Source organism: Necator americanus, chromosome IV (genome assembly GCF_031761385.1).
Source record: "Necator americanus strain Aroian chromosome IV, whole genome shotgun sequence".
Lineage (NCBI taxonomy): Eukaryota > Metazoa > Nematoda > Chromadorea > Rhabditida > Ancylostomatidae > Necator > Necator americanus.
Window position 1 is genome coordinate 33,083,760 of NC_087374.1, and position 23,064 is coordinate 33,106,823.

Consider the following 23,064-nt stretch of genomic DNA (forward strand, 5'->3'; position numbering starts at 1 on the left):
TGCGTTCAGTGAAGTACTTTTCCGAACTGATGATAACATTGTCAAGCACGACACAGCACATTCCGAGCGCAATCCTATTTTTGCTATCACCGTAGAATGAAACAAAATCATAGATAGGCAAATGTGGTGTTTGCTTGCGTACGTCTGAACAAACATAGCAGATTGATACGCGGAATCTTTGGAATTTATCCAACGTGTCGCGTGAAACATTTTGGTCAAATTTTGTACGCACACTACGGCGGTGACGTACTTTGTTCCAACAAAAAATTCGCCGCGAAAAATTTTCCACTTTTTTCTCGCTACAGTAATTTCTCCGTGAAACATCTATTATTTAAATAAGAACTATGAGCTATATTTATTATCAAGTTTTGATTAGAAAAAATTTCCTAGCTTTTCTTTTTTCCATGCATTTGTCAAAAATATAATAATAACCGTCAGAGACATTAGAGATATGTACGCTTTTTTTCGGGAATTTTCCCCTTAAGGAAAGTAGATAAATAAAATAAAATTGTAAAAAAAAATTAAAAAATAAAATTCGGCATAGCGATGCTGAGCAGATGACTTAAAATTGTTGATAACAATCATGGATCGATCATTCAGAATGTCCTTATTTTTGGGATCAAATGTATTTTTTTTCTTAATTTCTCCTACATTTTCGCATGATTACTTGTCCGATTGTGATGCACTTCGTGCCATTTTCCCCTCGTCGTTTTTACCGTTTCAAAAATTATTCATTTTATCCATAAGAAAAATGAGGGAAAAAAAGCAGTTATATTTTTCCGGAACAATGAAATATTCATTTCAGATGACCTGAACCTAACCACCCATCAAAGGATGAGCTCAACAACAACGGCTGCAACATTAGCTTTTCTCGCCTCGATATTTTTACTGCTAGTTTATATATTTGAACTGGATTTCACTACGATATCCAGCAATGTTCTCTCTGTGGCAAATATACAACGATGCGATTGCGAACCAAGTTAATACTAAAATTGCTTCTGGTTTTTTTTAGAAGGATTTGGATGGAATTGCTTCCTTTGAAACCTTTCTACAATAATTTCAACTGAAAAAAAATCTCAGAAAACACTGTGTTAGATTTTTAAACAGGTATATTTCTACAAAAGTTCTCTCATTCTCGCATATTCCAGTCACTCCAGAGAACCTTACTTGTCCAAACACCGTAACATACAAAAATAAACCGAAAGAAGAAATGGACCTGAATAAAACAACATTCAGCATACCTCGACAGGAATGGTATAATGAATTGTTGGCTGCGGGAGTCGGTAAAAAAGTGAGCTTGTTAGCTATTCCAAAATTACTCCTACTCCCCAACCCCTAATCGTCGTTATGAAGAGAGTTACGCACCCGAGAGTCCGATCAGGAATTAATCTTAGAAGCTGTGAGTTTTATAAATAGAATAACAGCTAGAATAGAGGCGTTCTTATCTTGTTTCCTGTACTTTTTTGTACACTACTTGTCCTTGCTTGTACAGTAATGAATTTTTGATGAAAACAGAGTACATCACTTTTTGCGGTACTCCTAAGGATCTTTGTGGGAATCGCGCTGCAATTGCGCTGAGTGTTTTTGCGGGCTTTTTAAGAGTTGGAGGAAAAAAAGTGGAATAATAAGAAAGACAGAACTTACGCGCATATTTTTTATCGCGGAAAATGTCTTCCACCTAACAGAACTTCTTGCCTGAGGCTCTCACTAATCTCGGAATAACACAGTCCTACTCCAGAATGAACACGGAAGACTCACTTCGTGTATAGCCCGGCATTGTTTCGTGACCGAGAAATTCATAGCGTTTTTTGGTTGCAATAAACCCAAGAGTTTTTTATTCAGCGCGATAAATTTTCTTTTCAGTCGCCAAGGTGCACAGCATTTTATCCGAAATATTTCCACTTTGAAAAAAAAATCTGAAGGAATAAGATTTCTTATGCCGTTGGTTTAACGGTAGCGTAACACGAGTGCTGACGCTGTTGGGATCTTACTACCATAAGATAAGAATTGGAGTGTAATTTACGACTGTGGGTGTGATCCTGAGGAATTTCGCCATGTAGTCCAGGAGAACGGCGTGGGAAACAGCCCTGATTGCATTAGTTTCCTCTACGATATAACTTAGGCGACATTAGGCAACACGACGTGAGCAATTTCGACGCCGCATCACGTTCATTGGTTCCAACGTTACGTAAATTAACGCAAATAAGCAACGAAAGCTTCCGAACTCCTACATTCACGCAAACACGTGACGGAATGCCACCGTTCTACTATCCGTAATAAGTTGCAATGTTGGAGATCCGGCGTACACTGGCGCACTCAAGCCTGAGCAACCTTACTTCTCCGGATTACTAGAGGGTACTCATATTCGTGAACTATACACCCACACCTCTATCTCTCTTCTTAGATATTTTAATATTGTCAAATTTCTGATACATTGCCTTTTATTCGACTAGTAAAGGGTGGTCCGAAGATGAACATATCGCTTGTTGCCGCATACGAGTATCCTGAACAGCTAAACATCATGATTACATCACGGGACAAATTTGGGTACGTTCTTTTCTAGTTAATTTCTAATTTTTTACTTTATTAATTCAAATACTTATGTTGACTTAGTGTTTTTGATGAGATCAGAAAGGAAACGGAGTACAGTAATGTTGTGAAATGCAATCCTTGGCAACGTCTTACGATGAATCAAAGAAATTTTGACTATTTATTTATTCGTACTGAATGGGCTTTTTTTCCGCTGCGTCTACGGACATTCACTGCTCCGTCGTCCAGAGAATAGTTGACTTGCTCTTTTCTAGCCGCATCGATGTGCACGGATTCTAGAGTGAATGATTTGGAAAAGATAGCTAAGTTCTACTAAAATCAAATATTTTATTTTGCAGAGATGTTGTCTATTGCCGCTATTTTGACAAATCCAGAAAAGAGCTTGGCGAAGCATTCAAAAGTGTTGTATTTCCCGAATACAACGTGCATTGTTTACGACGAAATGGTGCTGCATTTATGTCCTTAACAGACACTCCCACCGCACAGTACGAGTTCCCCGTGCCTATCATTGATCGGACGCGAAATGGTATGTTCTACTTCCACCAGTGTTCCTAATTCCACTTCCTCTCTATTCACAAATTGTTGAGTTAGACAGAAGCAAAAGATGATATTTAGAGCCGGAACACTTTTTCTCAGTTTGCGTTGCTCCAATCTATGGCAACGAGTCGAAGTGGATTCTATTAGCAGAACTTATCGAGCACTACAAATTGCAGGTATTGAAGTAACTTCAGCTGAGAATTTTCAAAAATTGGTTAATGACTTCTGCTGATGCCATTAAAACTACGCAAAAGTAGAAGTTTTCGCTCCAAAAATGAAGACGTTGAAAAATTTGTGTTTCTCCACCTTTTTCGAAGACACGATGATAGGATAGTACGATTAGATTAGGACGGAAAGGTAGCATTGTTACTGATCACAGCGGTTCTTCTGGAACACTTCGGGTTAGTTGATGCACCAACCACGTCGAGGGGTCCAAAAGGACAGCGGCTGTAATTCGAGCTATCACTGCACGAATTTATGCCGTGATCTCCTGCCGTGGTTTTCGTATTTGCAAAGTACCTGTAGCGCTTCATTTGGTCATCCTTAGCTTGTCTCAATAGAAGCTAGGACTCTAAGAAATTCTAAGAGAAATTTGTCGTTTCATAATCATTGCCTACACGGTACCAGGTGCTTATGAGACAAACATAAAATGGCATCGAAAACTTGGAGTCATGTAGGACCCAAATCCCTAAGCTGGAGCAACTACTTGTTAGAGAGGTAACATCGTGCCACGGTTTTGCGAGAATCTAGGCAACGTCGTTGCACATACATCCTCCCATGGCCTCTAGTCGAATCCAGCACGTAAGTGCCTAGGTCCCCTTCGCAAAACCTTATTGCCTGCTAAATGCGGATTTGAGGTCAATGCAAGAGTTGAGCATTTTTGCTTAAGCGAAGGCTCAAAGGCTTGAAACTAGTGGTAATCTGATGAGGCTAAGTCCGCGGCACAAAGTGAATGGGAGACCGTTTCTTTAACTTTCGTTTCTTAGGGTTTCATGTTGGCGGCGTATGATAATCAACGTATGGTTACTAAACTAAAAGAAACTGCTAGGGTATGCGTGTCTAAAAAAAATAAGTAGCTAACCTAATATATCAAACCGGCACTGGTACGGAGCTCTAAACGGCATGAGCCTGGTCGGAAGTACGGTCGGCACTGATGTCTAGGCATCGGTACAAGGTTAGAAGGACGTACGGTCACTAAGCCTGGCTGTCTCTAATACAAGACAGAAGGCTAGTATCAAGCAGAGTAGGATCATGCGTCGTATCCACTCGGTTCAGCACATTACCATCTAAGTGTTATTTTTCAGTGATTGCGATTTTGACCAATTTTTGTTTTTTTCGCACTTAGTTACTTTTCGAATAATCCCAAAATAATAAACAATGGGCATTGTGCCACTCACTCCATCGGGCTGTATCGGACCCATGCGAGTACATGTTTCTCTCGTCTGGCTTCTCCACATCACATTTACCTGATCGGTTCTACCACGTGGTTGTAACAGGAACGCAGTATCTGGAGAATTTTCAAGGTCTCTTATATACCTTTTAAGAGTAAGTAGAGGTGCTGAAGGAGGCGCGGCGGAACCTGGGTGCAGCGGTGATTAAAGACTTGTGCAGGCACGAGCACTTCCTATTTGAAGTCAAAATAAATAGGCTGCGCCTCAAAAATTTCATTTTCTTGTTCTGTATTGTACCATTTTGTTTAGGGTGCAACGCATTTTTATGTGTATTCTAAGTACATTGATGAGTACAGTCGAATCCTTCTCGATGACTATGTTCGAACTGGAGATGCCGAAGCGATCATCCTTCATGATCGCTTTGAAAGAGCAGATGACCGATGGCAATCGGTTGAACTACAGGCACGTGTTGATTTCATTTCTTGTTTCCCTCACAAATCCTGAAATGACTACGTTTTGAATCTTCTTGATATAAATGATCTCTTTAGTGGTAAACTTCCACTATACTGTTTGGTATCCCATTGTTGTAACATTGGCTTCGGTATGCATTGTTTCGCGAACACGCTTAAAGGCATCACCCCACGAATCTGAGGTGGTACGGATTTCAGGTGGAGTATTCGTATATGGCATAGTAGATTATGGAAAGGACGGTGATTCCGTCCATTTCTTCCTAATTACCGTAAAAAACAGCCCGGAAGATGCAGCTTCGAGCGTTTTGGCGCGCTACTTCCTGCAACGAGTTCGATTGTAGCGCGCCAATCGTGTGCACACGCTGCATCTTCCGTGCCCCTTTTTACGGCAATTAGGAAGAAACGGACGGAATCACCACCCCAGTCTCCATAATCTACTTTGCCGTTTACGAATACTCCACCTGAAGTCCGTACCACTTCAGATTTGTGGGGTGATGCCCTTAACTGTGAGAATGCTGAGAAGTTGCTGGTCCCGCAGCGAATGTTGTCTGCGTCACGATGTATAGCAATGTTTACGGCATCGATTAATCCTGTTTTTCCTATCATCTATCAACACTAGTTTTGAACGTTGATGAAGTACATGGAGACCATGGTAGGCTCTCATGTGTGCTACCATTTTTTATACATGGAAGAGTTATATGAGGGAGACATCGATTTCCAACCGACACGAGAACAACTATCATCAATCGATAATTCAATGGCAACGTTTAGGAATGCCTTCTTCGAGCTCGTCGACACTCACGCTGGATTGCGTTTGTAGATCTGGATGAGCGACTAGTGCTAACTGATTTAAACGGAACAATCTACGATTATCTGAAGTGATTTTTTTTTTCAAGTTCTTGACTTTTAAAACTACGAATGTTTCTATGAATAACTGAAAGTTTTGAGAAAACCACCACTTAAAGGCATCACCCCACGAATCTGAGGTGGTGTAGATTTCAGGTGGAGTATTCGTATACAGGATGGGAGACTACGGAGAGGGAGGTGATTCCGTCCATTTCTTCCTAATTGCCGTAAAAAACGGCCCGGAAGATACGGCTTCATTCGTTTTGGCGCACCATTTTGTACAAGAGGTTCGATTGGAGCGCGCCAGTCTCGTGCTGCGCTGCATCTTCCGGGCCGTTTTTTTACGGCAATTAGCAAGAAATGGATGGAATCACCTCCCTCTCCGTAGTCTCCCATCCTGTATACGAATACTCCACCTGAAATCTGCACCACCTCAGATTCGTGGGGTGATGCCTTTAATCAGCAAAATATATTCCGACCTCGTTTACAGAGGTCCTAAAAATCACGAACATACTACTATTATTTTCTGCTCTACAGAAATATCTCCGATCCGAAAATTGGTGCAATTCAGTTCAGACAGAGGTGGATTCTAAAAAACCAACCATCTCCAGAACGCTATAGTGATCAAGAACAGGTAGATAGTTTTGGTTAACCTTGAGTATAACTCCTTTCTAGGATTTTGTGATACTTTTACAAGGAGAACTGAGAAAAATAAGTTAAGGTTAGCAAATGGATGCCAACACGACGATATCATAACACTTCACATGTGGGTCCGCCTGGTCACACTGCAAAGTGCATAGTCGATCCAGAGAAGGTAAAATATTGGATTTTTCTTTTTTAGGAAATTCACCTAAATGACTTTTATTGACAAACTGATGCTTCTATTTTCTCTGAGATATTTTTTTACTACAGTAAGTGAAAAAGTTTGGAGCAAATATAATGAGAATTAGAGTAATACCTATTAGTTCTACTCTCTTCCGCTAGTACTTGTTTTTCTTTTGTTTTCTGTATTAAAAAACCACTTTTTTCTTTCAAAATTGATGCTCGAGAATTATGCGAAATACCAAAAACAGCACCGATCCACCCCCAACGAGGTAATTTGCCTCAACGGTATTTCGATGACATAATTGTACACTAAGTTAGGGGGAGCGCGAAGCGGTCCAGCTCTCAGGGTTAAAAGAAACTAGAAAAATGAAGATTACAAAGTTAACAAATGCTTTATATTGATTAATGTATTCCTTTGTTTACGTGTCACCATACCATGACAATTTATTTAAATATTTTACAAATAACAAATACGGAATTGTCCATGTAAGACTTTCAATAAACCTCGGGATGATGATGGTTGAGTAATTGTCTTCGTTGAGTTGAACGCTGTTATAATAGAGCTGTTATAACCTTTTATTCATGGCTAACGTTCTGGCGGATTCTCGAGCGTGATTTGTTCTATTAAACGCCCCATGCGCCAAACAAAGAAAATTCCAGGTCGACTCATAGGTACAAATGAAAGTGTAGATGGTACCTTAGTATCAGAGAACTTTTCTGCCGCTGTTAGATATTTGTGGTGGGGAGACTGGCGCAATCAAATAGCAACCTCAAGTAGGGGCGAGTTTCAGCGTAATAGAGAGGCATTCCTCTTTGCTGCTCTTCTTTAGGCTCCTAGTGTGGATCTAAAACCCTTCCAGGGCTTTGCGCTCTGCATAGCTAGGCGCTAATAATGTGCTCTTAACTTCGAAATCTTCTCCGTTATGACGCCGCACTCTTGACCACCTTTCGGCGTAAAGTCGCGGGATTTCCTTCTGCCACCAAATCATTTTTTTAAACTCAAACACGCAGTGCTCCAGCACCCTTTCACAAATGTTCTTTGACTTTATTGAGCTGTGCACGACGTTGTTCAATAATTTTATTGGTTAAAGCAATGGCGAATGTTTCTCGATAACGAAGAAACTCACACAGCATCTCGGATGGCTCTTCTGAGCTCTTATGATCCGAATGAGACATTCGAATCACTTGCTCTCGTGATTCAGTCAGCGGTCTATCCTAGGTGTCTCCTATCCAAGGCTCCTCGCATGACGATCGCTCGGCGATGGCGATGCCCGTTTCATCTGACCCCGTAGGTCAAAACCCACATAACTCTTGATACGGCGCCAGCTCATTGGTCACAGCGATGCATTCTTCCTTACGATTCATGGCCGTACTTTTCGCTGTTATGTAGGGCGCCTCAGATGTTTTCTGCGACGGAACATCAAATTCGCGTGTCAAGATCGTGACTGCTGAAATGGGTGTTTCCATGACATTGTCTGCAATGAGCACTTAGAGAGGTCGACTATTTCGATTTTACGAACCGATCTAGGCGCTCGTTGATCCGAGCACATAGTGCTCTTCCTATTTCGCCAAATGTACTCAGCCCACGTAGTTAACAGATGATCAAATAGATAACTTCCGATGCCACGCAGTCAAGACTGATGTAGCACAGTCGGTTAGAGGCTCCGCTGTCCACGCGATCGATCGGAGGTTCTAACCAGCCCCAGCGCTCACCGAACCTTTCAACCCTCCGGGCTCGATTAATTGGTAGCAGATTTGTCTGGGAGGATAAAAACACTGACTTGAGACATCGCGTAGCTCACGCAAGTCACCGTACAGACCCTTTGCACGTTCGTAAACCTCAAATGATTCTGAATTGAGGTGAACGACTTTACCCCAAACAGATTGATTAACGTCAGACACTTTATCCTTTTACCATTTACCACGCAGTCCCCTTGCCTTCCATTCGGGTATACAACAGAGTTCGCTGTCCTGCAAAGTCAATAAAACTAGTGCATAGTCTTTTCAGTAATGAGGAGAAAAGATGAGAAAATGTTCGAGTTACGGTATGACGTGGAAACTTATAAAAATTGGCGGCATTTTGAAAAAAAAAAGCAACAAAACCCAGATATGCAGTACTGGTCTCTTTTTTGACATGCAATTCAAGTAAATTTTTCCGAAATGATATTTTTCAGGTGCTTGTGATGAACGTTCACCATGTAACTAAATTCTTTGACGATCACTGGACGTATCAACTGAAACCTAATGAAGGTGTAGTAAGGTAAACTGTTGAAGTGTGTTTAGGACTTTACTTCAATTAATCTGTGACTGTTCAGACATTACCGTGACATCGCTGCTGGCAATTGGGGAAAAATATGGCTGAACAGCGTTGAAAAAATGGGAGATTTCTCAATGACGGATTATCCGAAGCAGTTTGAATCAGATTTGCTGGAAAATGTCAAGAAACGGTTGCAATATGTTTACGGGAAATCATAAGCATTTAGTGTAGTATCTTATTGAATATTTGCCACATAGAAAGGAGTAATTCAAACTGTTGAATGTTGGAGGGGTTTTTTTTAAAGTTGTTTCTGCTTTGTTTTTTCTTCTGAATGTATAAAAAGACAAAAAGAATATAAACAGTTAGAATGAAATTAGAAAGGCAAAATAAAGTGAGAAACGTAATCTTCGTTTTTAAACCAGATGAGATTATCTACTAATTTTCCCATAGTCAATTCAATAGTGTATAAGTCATTTAACGGTTAGTTTGATACCGTTACTTACAGTACCACGATATACAGATAACTTTAGTGTTTCAAAGAAGAGGCCGCAAAAATACAAACAAATATAGAAAAATATAAATAAACAAATACAAATGGCAAAGTGGCAGACAAGAATATGAAGAAGTGAGAAGGCCATCGCATAGGCCGGACATACATTCATAAAACAATTCCGAGCTGAAATCGAAGATCTCTCAGTTGCGAAAATATTTTGTTATTTGAAAAGGAAAAAGAGCGCTTTGCGAACAAGATGATGAGGTAAAAGTGCTCGTAATTATAAAGTCAAGGAAAGTTAGTGCCAACAAGCTGAGCGCCATTTCTCTGTCGAAATCCCTTCCGCAACTGGCAACTTCATTTTTGATTTCAAAAGATTTCTCAAGTATCAAAAGAAAAACTGAAAAGCACTTTTAATTCGCAAAAAATTGACAGCAGCTTATTCGGCTAAAAAAAAAAACTGAGGGTTTTCCTTAGAATTTGTGTCAACAGTTCGACATTTGTAGAGGCAGTGCTGAAAAATTCGAGGAAGTTATTTTGAAACGCCAAGAAATTGGATTTTTTAACGTCAGATTTTAAGAGATTAAGATTGTCTAGATTTTCTCAGGAGAAAGAAATCTTACATATTCTCAGCTAAATATTTTGAAACTTGTTAATAAATATACAAACACCTTTTATCACAAGTAGTATCAGAATAATAAGGAACTTCCAACACATAATTTACTCTGTTTTCATTAGATTCTAACAAATATAATAGCAGAGAATGTATTTGAATAAAAAGAGTAGAATCATGAAGGTGAGCGAATATTTTAGACTGATAATAAGATGAGATTGAGGTATAACTGTATGCGCACCGTCGTTATCAACCAGTTCAAGGGGAAGTAGGAGAGCAGTTTTATGTTTATTATGAAAAAAATAGGTTTTTCCCTAATAGCTTTTCTCAAGAAGACTAAGAAGAAACCGATGCATACTTAAATAGATATCAGGAATAAATCAGGAGAAAAGGAATGGGGAGACAAAAAGGTTCCCATTAACCTGCTGTTCTTATGTTTACCTATGTTTCTTATGTTTGTTTTGTTTGTAAATACTTGTTGAGATTGTATTGGTTATCCGTACTTTTGTTATTACCTCGAAACGCTCCGGAACATCCCGTTTCTCGCTCGCCGTAGCGTAAAAAAAAGAAGTGTAAATAAAGTGTAAATAATGATTAAAATAGTTTTTCTGAGAGAATAAAGTGTTTTTTATTGCGCTGCTAAGAGACAAAGTTTTCTCTTCTTCAGTTAATCACTTATAGTCACCTAACAAAGAGTCTGAAAATGAAGTACTTTGGAAATTCCTGAAAAACTCCGAGTTCAGAAATGATATAATTTTCTTCTCTATCCGCTTGAGGGAATTGAAAGATCTCTTTGTGCTTCCATTTCACTAAATAAAAAATATATGAAGAGGTGAAATATTTTCACTACGTCTTTCGTTCGGCTTCTGTTTCAGTCAACGGCCATTTTATTTTTGATTTTGCTACCGCGACTACTTAATTCTTAAAAAAATAATATCGCCGGCGTTTTGCCTGTTGCTCTAGATGTGAAATTCGGCACAATGTACATTGTGTGTTTTTTAAATTCGTTCAGAATTGAAATTTTCAGCATTCTAACTCCTGGAAAAACCCGCTGAGTCGTCTTTCTAGAAGAACGCTGAACTCATAAGTGCAACGCGGATTCGCCATGATTAGATCTGTAAAGCTGCAAAATTGAATTTTAAACCCCGAAATGTGTTACTTATGGATCATTTCATAGCTGTGCAAAGTTAGATGTGAGCCTAAAGTTCATTTTTTCGATTGGATTGTAGTAAATTGATTGAATTTGATTGCGAATTGCGGTAAATCTAATCAACTCTAACGAAATTGAGAATAGAAGAACTTTGTCGAGAAGCAGAATCAGTATAACAGTAGTAGCCTCGTTCATTTGTTTCATTCAACCTTGCTAATTCTCTTTGCAAGGATTTGATTCCGAGAACAAAAAGGAAGAAAGAATTACGGTAAAGAATTACTTCTATGATTACTTTTTTGGCGGATAACCATTTAACTCCGCTGTTAAGGATATATTTTTTAACTCGATGATATTCAGCTTTTTCTGGATGTACTTCTGTAGTTGCAAGAAAAATATGATTTTTTTTTCCTTTCATACTTTTATGCACATGAATATAGCTATTTCTTACACTTTTCTTTCAGGATTTCTAAGCACGAAAAAAAAACTTGAAAAGCGGGAAAATGTTTCGTTTTAAGTTAAAAAGAAGCGTTTCTAGTCGTTTCTTCTTCTCTTTATGTCCCGTTTTCTTACCTCATGCTTCTTATTGATCTGGATCTTTTCGGTTAAAAAAAAGGAAAATACCAGGAATTAATAACGCATAATTTCTTGTTCAAATGCACACTAAGAACATGTGCTGAAAATTTTGCAAAATTATTTATTTCTAGCAAAGGATTATGGACAATTGGGAAGTATGATAGCGAAGGACTTCAAAAGTTTGCGAAAATAGCAGCGAGCTCAATAAATATTTGCCGAATAAAGACTTGAAGGCATCACCCCACGAATCTGAGATGCTACGGATTTCAGGTGGAGTACAACGTATACGGGATCGTAGATTATGGAAAGAAGGGTGATTCCGTCCATTTCCTCCTAATTGCCGTAAAAAACGGCCCGGAAGATGCGGCTTCGAGCGTTTTGGCGCGCTACTTCCTACAACGAGTTCGATTGGAGCGCGCCAGTCTTGTGCACGGGCCACATCTTCCGGGCCGTTCTTTACGGCAATTAGGAAGGAATGGACGGAATTACCCACCTCTCCATAATCTACGGTCCCGTATACGAATACTCCACCTGAAATCCGTACCACCTCAGATTCATGGGGCCTTTGAACAAACCAGAATCTTCTTCAAAATGTAGCCTACCGTCCTAGAATCAGATTTGAAAGTCCATCATACTTCCAGTTCATTGATTGTAGCAAGTGGATTAAAGAGGTGTACTGGTGACAAATCGTATTTGTTCACTATTCAAAAGGGATTGCTTGTCCCAACAAGGGTTTTCACTATTTTTTTTTCTAGGATTACGGTTGATACAGTAATAATAAAGAGAAGGACAACACATGCTATTTTTTGCATAATCTTGAATTCATAGATTACCTCGGAGTATATCAAATTAGACTCGGAGATAAAAGCGAAAGAAAAAGAAAAATAGCGAAATAGCGAAAATTGAAACGTTTTAGTGAGAAGCGAAAATTAAGAGAAAATAAGATATTCAAACAAAATATGAAAAAAACAGTGGTATTTTAGAAAGTGATCATTTCAAGGTGGTGGTCCATTGACTGAAACACCATCGATGTCATTCGACGGGATCAATAGATCGCGAATCATTGAATGTGATTATGTACCGTGTTTGAAGTATTTTGAGTTTAATAAGATGAAAATTTTTAGAAAAGACTAGATAAATTAGCTCCGCTTAGCAGAAAGCGGTGAATCTTAATCTCCGGAAAGGAAAATCGGATGAATAGGATTAAATTCACTAAAAATGATGCCTGGATTGAGTCTCAAGGTAAGACATCAATGCTCTTGGAAAAGAAGAAGCCATCCACAGGTTCAAATTGACCCTTCGGCATCGATTATTCTTTAAAATTTCTTTTTCGATGCATTTTCTGTCTATGAATACAGTATCATGATACAGTTACGATAATTCTCCTTTTTTATGCGAATTCTGATTCTTCTTAACGAGAGATTGCCTTTTGATCCATTTTTGATTATTATTTATTGATAAGTTTTCACCACACCTGAACTGCTCCATTGTGTAATGAAATGAGAAAATCCAACGTGTACAGCTGGCTGCATTTTCATTCGGAAAACATCCTGAAAATAATCGAAAAAGGAGAAATCTGGGAACGTTGTTAGAACGTTCTCCAATTTCCTGCGAATAAACCTATGTAGTACTGGTTAATGTTGTTCTAGTATCGCTAAAAGGATTCACAGAATAAAAAAAAATAATATAATAATAAGAGGAAATAATATAAAACAACATAATAATAATAATAATAATAATAATAAAATATGAAATATAGGGTTGTCGTGACAGGGAAGCAGTACCGGTCCCTAAATGTGTTTCTCTACCTTCGCTTCTCTGTTTGATGACAGCTGAATTCTCCAGGATGAGGTAAAATTATCTCCTATGTACATATGTAACCGTAGCTTGGTGTGCTTTTCTTATACAAAAGAGGGTTCGGCCTCATTAAGTCGGCTATTTTATGCTATTTTCAGTAGTTTTAAAATTGTTAAGAAAAATATCCCCTTAAGCTTATCTTGTTATTTTCAAACATTGCCCTCAATCCGCTTGAGGATTTGAAGGACAAGATTTGGCGGGATATTAACGCCGTAATCTCCTGAGCTAATCGGAAAAGTGATGAGGAACTTCCAGAAAAACTTCCAGACTTCCGTTCTTAGTATTGACAAAGGGCCGCCATTTTTCAGACACAATTTCAAAAAGTTGGTATATGAAAAGGGATTTCACGTGGTTTTCAGAAAAGTACTCAGTTTTTTCCTAGATTTTTAGATTTTCCCTTTTTTCGTAGATTGTTGAAATATAATATTTATAGCGCTTTAACGCAGACATTATGTCTTACCCTGTAGATAAATAGAAAAAGATGAAGTGTCCAACGTCAATCAATCCGCTTGGGATGCGCCACCATGTTCATTTCAATTCAGAATCGTTTTGAGGTTTACGAGTTGTGTAACTAGCCTATAGAATTACTTGCGGGGCTAGTCGCTGTATCAAGTCGGTGCATTTATCCTGCCGCTCGAGCCTGTTACCAAGCTATTCAAGGACGAATGGCTTGGTTGCGTCCACGACGATTTCGAACCATCGACCGACAGTTGTGCAGTTCGACCGCAGCGGCACCCCTTACCAACTATTCTACACTTGTACATTTCAGCGGAGGGAGAGGGGGAGTTTGCCGAATAGATGACGAAGACGCGTATGTGACGCGTCGCGTACGCATGGTTGAATAAATGCCAAATGTGAAGGATTATTGTGTACGTCATAGGTTTTGTTGGCGATCATAAAATCGATCAAATAGTAAACATATTCGACGTAGCCCCTACTTTCCCTTTATAAACTTCCACTTTTATGTTTTCTTGGAAAGATAGGCAGTTTTTGTTTGTTACGATGTCAACACGCTCCCTCATACAATAAGGTTATTAGGGCTTAATAATTTGATTGCGCTAAGCCAACAAATAAGTCTTACATTTGAATTGATATTTTCCGCAAGAATTGTACTGTTTTTTTAGAAGAAAAAGAAGCAAAGCATTGCAGGGGAAAGTAATTGAATAGCATAAAAGCTCATTCTTACGTACATAGAAAATCGATATTTTGCCTTTGTACTCCTAATATATGTTACCTTACCAGCAAGCTTTTTTTCGCAAGAATATAATCTCTATCATGTTACTGGTAATAGCGGGAAGATATGGTAAAGATTAAAAACTAGATTGAAAATTGAGAAGAATAGAAAAAAAAACTTGTACATTTCTATTTCTTGATTTGCAGCAGGAATTTTTCTGCGCATCTGTTCACCGCCATCGTCAAAGGTTAGGACGAACTTAAAGGCATCACCCCACGAATCTGAGGTGGTGCAGATTTCAGGTGAAGTATTCGTATACGGGATGGGAGACTATGGAGAGGGGAATGATTCCGTCCATTTCTTCCTAACTGCCGTAAAAAACTGCCCGGAAGATGCGGGGCCGCACAAGGCTGGCGCTCTCCAGTCGAACTCCCTGTACAAAATAGTGCGCCAAAACGCCTGAAGTCGTATCTTCCTGGCCGTTTTTTACGGCAATTAGGAAGAAATGGACGGAATCGCCCCCCTCTCCGTAGTCTCTCATTACGAATACGAACACTCCACCTGAAATCCGTACCACCTAAAATTTGTGGGGTGATGCCTTTAAGCTATGAAATAAGAAGCATATTTCTGTGAATCTCAGACGAGTCAATCAAAAATCATACACTAGTATTGATCTATCTACCTCTGCTTCCTAAAAGACAAAAAGTACGGGCAATCATGCTATATAATAACGAGCTTATTCTGTCACATGTGTGTATGTGTGTGTGCGTAACGAAATTCCAGAAAGCAGTGAGTGGAATTGGCGCGCCGACACGACAGAGCCATAAAACAAGGTGCGACGGGTCCCACGGCTGCGAACTAGTGCGAAATTAATTTGTGTGCATGTCGGAAAAAGTGGTTCAGACGTAGCAACCGTTTCACAGTCGTAGCCACCGCCTGTGTCGCGTTTCACCTCTAAATCTACTGCGCGCATCTAGTTCCTTGCATTTTTATCTATAAGATGATTTCATTCACGTCATTTTATGTTTAAATATCATTCTGATAACTGTTGGGGGAAAACAAATGGAAAACAACAAGAATCCTGTACTTTCAGTATCCCTGGCTATACCTTACCTATATTTAATGCTTTCGAATTATATCTATATCATATAGGTTGTTTAAAGCTGAAGTTTGAATGTACTCGAGAAGTAGAACTGACACGTACGGAAAGAAAACTATGAAATCTTTCGCCTAAATTTACTGAAAAAAAGAGGAAGAAAACGTTGTTAGGAAAACATAATTGAAATTTAACAGGAAATGCCAGTACTATTAATTTCTATTGATCAGTGAAGGCGAGCGAAGCGAACACCACCGAAAGTCTGAAGTCCAGCTTTAGCCGGACATTCAGACTGGTATGTAAATATATGTGCCATATATATGAATATTTCTAGTTGTGCCAAGGAGGGCTTTTGAGATTGTATTAGTGGCTGGACGTTTCAACAACCTCGTCTTTATCAAAGCGCAGTCTTACTGACTGATGGGCTGGTGAAGCACCAAGTTCTTATTAGATTGTCCCCAGGGGCCTGTCAAAACGTCAGACGAAGTTGGTGACCTCACTAGTTGGTGAGACTGGACTTTGAGAAAGCCGAGGTTTTCGAAACGTCAGGTCACTGATAAAGTTTCACCGAAACCTCGATGGCACAATAAGAAAACATAACTTCCGTTCACAGCCCGAGATTTGAAGAAACGGGACCAGGAGATTGCTACTACTGCTAATATTTACCCAGGTGAACGCAATGGGCTTGCCATAAGACGCTTCCCAAATTGGTTCTGTATTCTGGACTCTGGAGGACAATGGGTACAGATTATCGTTCTCTTATCCTCAAGTGTAATTTTCCCCTTTTTTCTGTCATCTTTTGGTTACTTCGAAAAAAAAAAACAAAGAAAAAAAAACTCAGAAGATCTTTAAATTATATATCCAAAGATGTTCTTGATACTGTGATGCTATCGGAATTGTTTAGATTACCACGGTTCTCGGAAGGTGAACAAGAAGCGAGGATTTTCCGAATCTTCCACGATTGTAATTCATTTCATATTCTTTCCTTTCAATTTCATATTTAAATTCAATTTCATATCCTTAATGCGTTGTACGCTCGTTGCACTTTTGCGAGGTGAACTAACGCCTCAGCTCATTTTGTATGCATTAGCCAGACTTCATAACAAAACCGCTGAGACGTTGAAGCGGAGTTCCAGGAAATATTTTTTCCAGAATTTCCTGCAAATTTAATCGAATAGATTTGCTGGATGTTAGCAAATGAAATGAAAGAAAAAGACGGAGATACCTTCTAATCACCCGTATCACTTATGCTCCCGTTTTTTGTCGATTGTCGATTTCGATTCGATAACGTTATAGTGGGACAACTCACGTTCGAAACCGCACTGAGTCAAATTTTTGCAAAAGAGTTTGAAACTTGAGGCAATTTCTAAAAGATGAAGAATTCAATTATACGTAGTTTTCAGCCGTTTAGAAGTGGATTTAATGGAATTTAATTGCCAAAAAGCTCAGATTCTGGCCGCTTTCCTGTTGAGTCTGGAAGATGGCAAATAACTTCGTGATAAGAAGAGAAATACTAAAAGACTGAGAGAAATACTTCAGGTAGTTTCTCTGAGAAGAAGGTTTGCCCTACAAAAAATCTCGTACCGCTGCTTTTTGGAACCTCCAGGTTTTTTGAAATTCAGATGAGGGAAAAAGATGGTAAAGTGGTAATTTTCTGATTGATTGTTTTTAGTGTAAACCTTCCCCTGTTAAAAGCCATTCAAAGTATTTCTCTGGATCCTTATATCAGGAAGATATTTGCGATCTTCCAGACCTAGAAGTGTGCACATAATCTGAGCTTTTTTTATAATTAAATTCCAATGAATCCACTTTTAAGCTGCTAAACACAGTGTAAAATTAAGACCTTCATTATATACATCACGGCAACGCGGCTGCTGACGTGCGCAGAAAGATTTAGGCTCTTTTGGTTTTTGTGTCGGGGTGTTATATCCTAGGGGATGATGAGTTGTTGTGGATGAGGCACTCGAGAGGATATATTGCAAATGTTCTTCCTTTCCAGACTCTGATGAAGGCGACAACGGCGAAACGTTAGTCGTAATGAAGCTTGTTAACAATCTTGGCTGTTGCTTAAATTTGGCTATCGACAGATCCTTCATTTTTCAGTTCCACCTTCTTTTTTCAAATTTCGCTCCGAGAGGAGTTGAACCCGTACGGTCCCGCTGTAGCATTGTCAAACACGTTGTACATCTTCAAAGCAAAATGTTGATGCTTCCATCTTGCTCTTCTGCGCCTGAAACAAAATAAAATATTTTGTAAAGTATGTAATTATTCGGTATTATTCAGTGTAATATCTTATGATGTACTATATAATTATTTAATACTACGAAATGTTTTGTCCTGGTTATCATGCTATCCTCCATTCAGTACTGCCTATCCCACTCTTCTTTACGGCCCCTTTCCTTTGCGATCCCCTCCCTTTCCCACCCCCAATGGGAAAATCCCAATCCCAAAATCACACACCTGACCCTGGGTAAGGAGAGCGCAAATAAAAATCAAAAACACGAATAGTTGGTCAGTCTAAAAGGACGACAGTTTTACGAAATGAAAGAGGAAAAAGAAATAGGAAAGCAGAAGTGAGAGGATTCTCTATTATCTTTTTACTTTCTTTTCTGAAAATGAGCTTCAATTTCTATCCATTCAACACTGAACAGAAATCACAAACCCCAAAAGTGAACGAATATAGGAAGGAATGTTTTCATCTGTTTTCATTTTCATTTGTTCTTTTAATTGTCCAGTTACAGGAAGCATAACGTTGGTTCAAAACGACATGAAGCTCGGATAATTCCGTAAGCGGCTGCGCTCGAAGCGGCACGGTGGAACGTAGCGGTTGGGATCGTGTAAGGATCCTCGCTACCGCCAACCATCTCTGCACTTCGCCAAGGTCCCACCTCCCAATCCCAACCGCCGTCGCCAGCGTACCGCTTCGAGCGCAGCTGCTTACGCAATTGTCCGTGCTTCATGTCCGCGTTTTGACACGAGTATATCTCAAATTTAACGATATTGCGATCCTTCACCCAGTAAACGGAGGTAGGAGCTCACAAGTACGCTCCTGATCACGTCCATTTCCGCATAGAAGTCCTGAGCTCATATCCAATAAAATTCTTCCAGTTGGATACGCGGGCACTGACTGAAAAATGCGCCTTGGTTGGATAGGCTGCTACCCAATAGAAAATTTTCCCTCGGAAAAACCCATCACGTGGCGGAAATATGTCTGCACTCGTTTTAGCACTGGAAATTTTCTGCAACAAACGGCTAGCTCCTCCAGCGAAGCGCTGTTGCACCGAATTTGCGTCAGCAAACCAACCAAATGTTACTGGATGGCACGACTAGAAGATCAAATCGCCAATGGTTTCGTTGTCGTCGTCGTTTATCCTCTCAAGGACACATTTTTTACAGGCCCTAAAAAGAGGTGTGGAGCATTCTTGTGTGATCCCGTCTCCACAACGATGCAACTTATTACGGGTAATAGAATGACGGCAAGTAGCAACGGGCCCATGATTATGCAAGCGGAGCAGGTTTTGCTGCCCGTTTCATTTGTGTCAATCCACCACGGGGGTTTTCAAATAAATAAATAGATGGATAAATAAACAAATAAATAAATAAATAAATAAATAAATATGATCAGACAGGCATTGATCGAGGAAGAGGTGGTTGACGTTCTACTACACATATGTTCGCTAATGGGTGTTTTTTTGAAGGAGACAGCTTCTACCAACTTTGCGACCAACTCGTATATATTTTATTTCATCACTGTGTAATTTAAGAATAAAAACTAAGAAACCAGAACGAGAGCCAAGAATGTTAACTGAAAAAAAATAAAATGGCACAGCTGCAAAAATTACAATCTCAAAATTGGGGAGGAAATCAAAGAGCTTATTTTATGCGCAGATTCCCGCCAAACTGTTTAAATCCAGCTCGCAGGGATGCGTAGATCCCTCGTTTCTGCTACAGAAACTCTTTCCTGCAAAGAGCTTTCACGAATCCATCTGAATTTACAAAGTTGAATAAAAATTACTGGATAGAGGGAGATAGAAGGGCTGTGAGACAATATTTTAATGCTATTTTTCGTTAGGGTATCCTCGTATTATTATTGTTACTGTTATTATTATTATTATTATTATTATTATTATTATTATTATTATTATTATTATTATTATTATTATTATTATTATTATTATTATTATTATTATTATTATTATTATTATTATTATTATTATTATTATTATTATTATTATTATTATTATTATTATTATTATTATTATTATTATTATTATTATTATTATTATTATTATTATTATTATTATTATTATTATTATTATTATTATTATTATTATTATTATTATTATTATTATTATTATTATTATTATTATTATTATTATTATTATTATTATTATTATTATTATTATTATTATTATTATTATTATTATTATTATTATTATTATTATTATTATTATTATTATTATTATTATTATTATTATTATTATTATTATTATTATTATTATTATTATTATTATTATTATTATTATTATTATTATTATTATTATTATTATTATTATTATTATTATTATTATTATTATTATTATTATTATTATTATTATTATTATTATTATTATTATTATTATTATTATTATTATTATTATTATTATTATTATTATTATTATTATTATTATTATTATTATTATTATTATTATTATTATTATTATTATTATTATTATTATTATTATTATTATTGTCGATTACTTCATTCATGCACAAATAAACAGTTTTTTTGCGTTTGCTAGTTCTTTTTTTTTTAACAGAAATAAGCTTCTCTCTTCTTTTTAATTTCCTCTTTCTTTTTGTTCATCTGAATTATACCAATGTACTTCACTGGGATTTATACGAAAAAGTAGTTTTTACTCGTAATTTCACTGAAATTCACAAGGAGAAGTGCATGTGGATTCAATACTTCTCGTTTCCACTAAAAAATCAATCCCACGGAAGTTAATGATAGTACTTTAGTCGTTCTTAAAGTTTATGAATCATCCGTATGGATCATTTTCTTCTCATCTTATCTATGGAAAGCGTTCGACGCACATTCACTCTCGTCTCGTCATTCCCAGTTCGGTGTTTTTCCCCCCGTGCCCACCCCTTTTCTTCGTCGCTCCGGCCGCCTATCGAGGCCTCTATCTCCTTGCCGTCGTCGTCGTCCTCCTCCTCCTCGTCGCCATCGTCGTCCCTACCATATACACATGTGTTCGTTGTTTAGACGTCGAAATTCTCCTAAAGAGATGGCAATTCCGCCACCGGTTCGAAGTATAACATGGTCGGAGAGGATCGCCAGTTATGAGTGAGGAGATTTTCTTTCGTTTTCTTCTTATTTTTCTCACGGTAGTTTTTGCTTTATTTCTTTTTTTTGTCTCTGAAATAATCAGTGAATCTCATGATTCTATCGTATATTATATGCTGTCGTGTACAGTAACCTCAAACATTGCAATAGGAGAGTAAAGGAGTAAAGGTATGAATAGATGAATAGAGCACTGTTGGCATAGATCAACACCACCAACGCGATCGATTTCTATTAAGAATCGTTTGAGGTTTATGGATATTCCTTAAATGTGGCTTTTTATTGATTTGTTTGAGCTGTAAGATCAGTATTGATATTTATTATCAGCCAACGTTTCACCTCCGTTTTCACCTCCGTCAGAGCTTGGTAGCGGTTTATCGACCCTGGAAGCGTGACGTCGGTTTGGATAACCGAGAACTGTTTCGAACCACCAAGCATGTAGTTTCTCCGCTTCGCTTCACCTATCTCTTAGAGGAAAGAAGAATATTCCCAACTAAAAAATGAGTGAATTTTTTGTTTGATCAGTTTCTAAATGTCCTTTTTTAACTCAAATTGATGCCAGGGAATCGTGGAGTGTATTTTTTCGTTTCATGCAAGTAGCAGGTCATTAACACCTTATCTACCTTAAACTATGTACCTGCTGTGTTGTGGTGCTGTTTATAATAAACTCATTAAGTGGTATGCATGGATTTCTTGGAAATTTTTGATTTTGAGAGCCTCAGAAACATAATTCAATGTGACTTTTACTGAACATTGTTGAACAATTTCAAATCTAGAGTTTTTTGAGCCTAAAAATTGAGATATGCGTTGAACGATTTCGATTTTAAAGGGAGCATATTTTAAAGGGAATCTGACGTGATGAGAAAATCCATGGGAAAAGGTAGAGATTGTAGTTTTTGGGAACCGGGGTGATTCCGCTCATCTCTCCCTGATCATCGTAGAAAAAAAAAACGCCATGGAAGATGCCGATCCTGGATTGTAGAGCCGAATAGCCGAAACTCTAGCTTTTTCAGCTTCGGATCTTCTGATTTCGTCAGAATCCTGTTATGATTTCTTTAAATCAAAAGTTTCTCCACACACGGGTACCTATCTATCACACGGATTCCTCTTGTTTATTATAATGGAATAGTTACTGTGTTTTTTAAGGGACCTTTTTGCGTTTAACAACCTACGCATCATTATTCTGCCACGGATTACGGTAATAATCATTCATTCAGGGATTTGTTGACATCATTGGTAGCGGGCAACATGCAATACGATGTATGTAGAGACTTGTGATTTATAATCGGGAGGTGCTCTAGAAAATCTGGAGCTAAGCCGTCCTATTACGTTTTATTTCTATGGCTCTATTCTTCATGACAAAGACTGGAGGAGTTGATTCCGTTCCGTGGATAAGGATCAGATTGATAGTAGCTTTATCTGAGGTTAAGTAGCACTTTATATTTTAGGAGCATATTGTTCCATGATAATTTATTTTCACAATTAATGAGTAATATGGGTGCACAGAATTAAAATTCAAAAAGCGATGGTTCAGTCTGCGTACGTGTACTAGGAACAAAACGACATGAATCACGGTGCAGTTGCGTAAGCGGCTGCGCTCGAAGCGATGCGGTGGAGCGTAGCGGTCGAGATTAAGTGGGGACCCATGCTAGCGCCTCTCATCGCCACAGCTCACAATGGTCCCATCACGATTCCATGCATACCCTATAATTGCTCATCTTTAATTACAAAGCTTCTCTGGATTTTAGCACTGCTTATCAGTTTATGCTTGAATCAATACCTTATTTATTTTTAGAGCTGTCAATCGCGCTAGAAACTTCCGAAGCATATCCTTTTATCAGTCGCTTGCATAGTTCAGTATTTTTTGATGTTCAGTAAATGGTTATATTTATTAGGTTGAGTCATA

General features: G+C 38.2%; 3 protein-coding genes across 3 annotated transcripts in view; all 3 read left to right on the forward strand.

Moving 5' to 3' along the window:
- Window positions 1-834: 834 nt before the first annotated feature.
- On the forward strand, window positions 835-9,094 carry RB195_003526 (uncharacterized protein; the record flags this gene model as incomplete). Its single annotated transcript, XM_064201218.1, has 11 exons — window positions 835-979; window positions 1,149-1,291; window positions 2,459-2,547; window positions 2,889-3,076; window positions 3,166-3,263; window positions 4,788-4,940; window positions 5,720-5,826; window positions 6,332-6,428; window positions 6,516-6,608; window positions 8,794-8,879; window positions 8,935-9,094. The coding sequence occupies 11 exons, from the start codon at window positions 835-837 to the stop codon at window positions 9,092-9,094; spliced, it is 1,359 nt and encodes a 452-aa protein (XP_064057099.1).
- A 10,055-nt stretch (window positions 9,095-19,149) lies between these two features.
- RB195_003527 (uncharacterized protein) lies at window positions 19,150-20,591 on the forward strand (the record flags this gene model as incomplete). The annotated part of the gene is made up of 2 exons (XM_064201219.1): window positions 19,150-19,347; window positions 19,905-20,591. 2 exons carry the CDS (start codon window positions 19,150-19,152, stop codon window positions 20,589-20,591), a joined length of 885 nt encoding a protein of 294 aa, XP_064057100.1.
- A 472-nt stretch (window positions 20,592-21,063) lies between these two features.
- RB195_003528 (uncharacterized protein) overlaps window positions 21,064-23,064 on the forward strand; it is a gene marked incomplete at both ends in the record, with an annotated part of 84,118 nt that continues 82,117 nt past the window's right edge. The window contains one exon of the mRNA XM_064201220.1: window positions 21,064-21,161. Coding sequence (XP_064057101.1) covers window positions 21,064-21,161 — 98 coding nt within the window. The remainder of the gene's footprint in view (window positions 21,162-23,064) is intronic.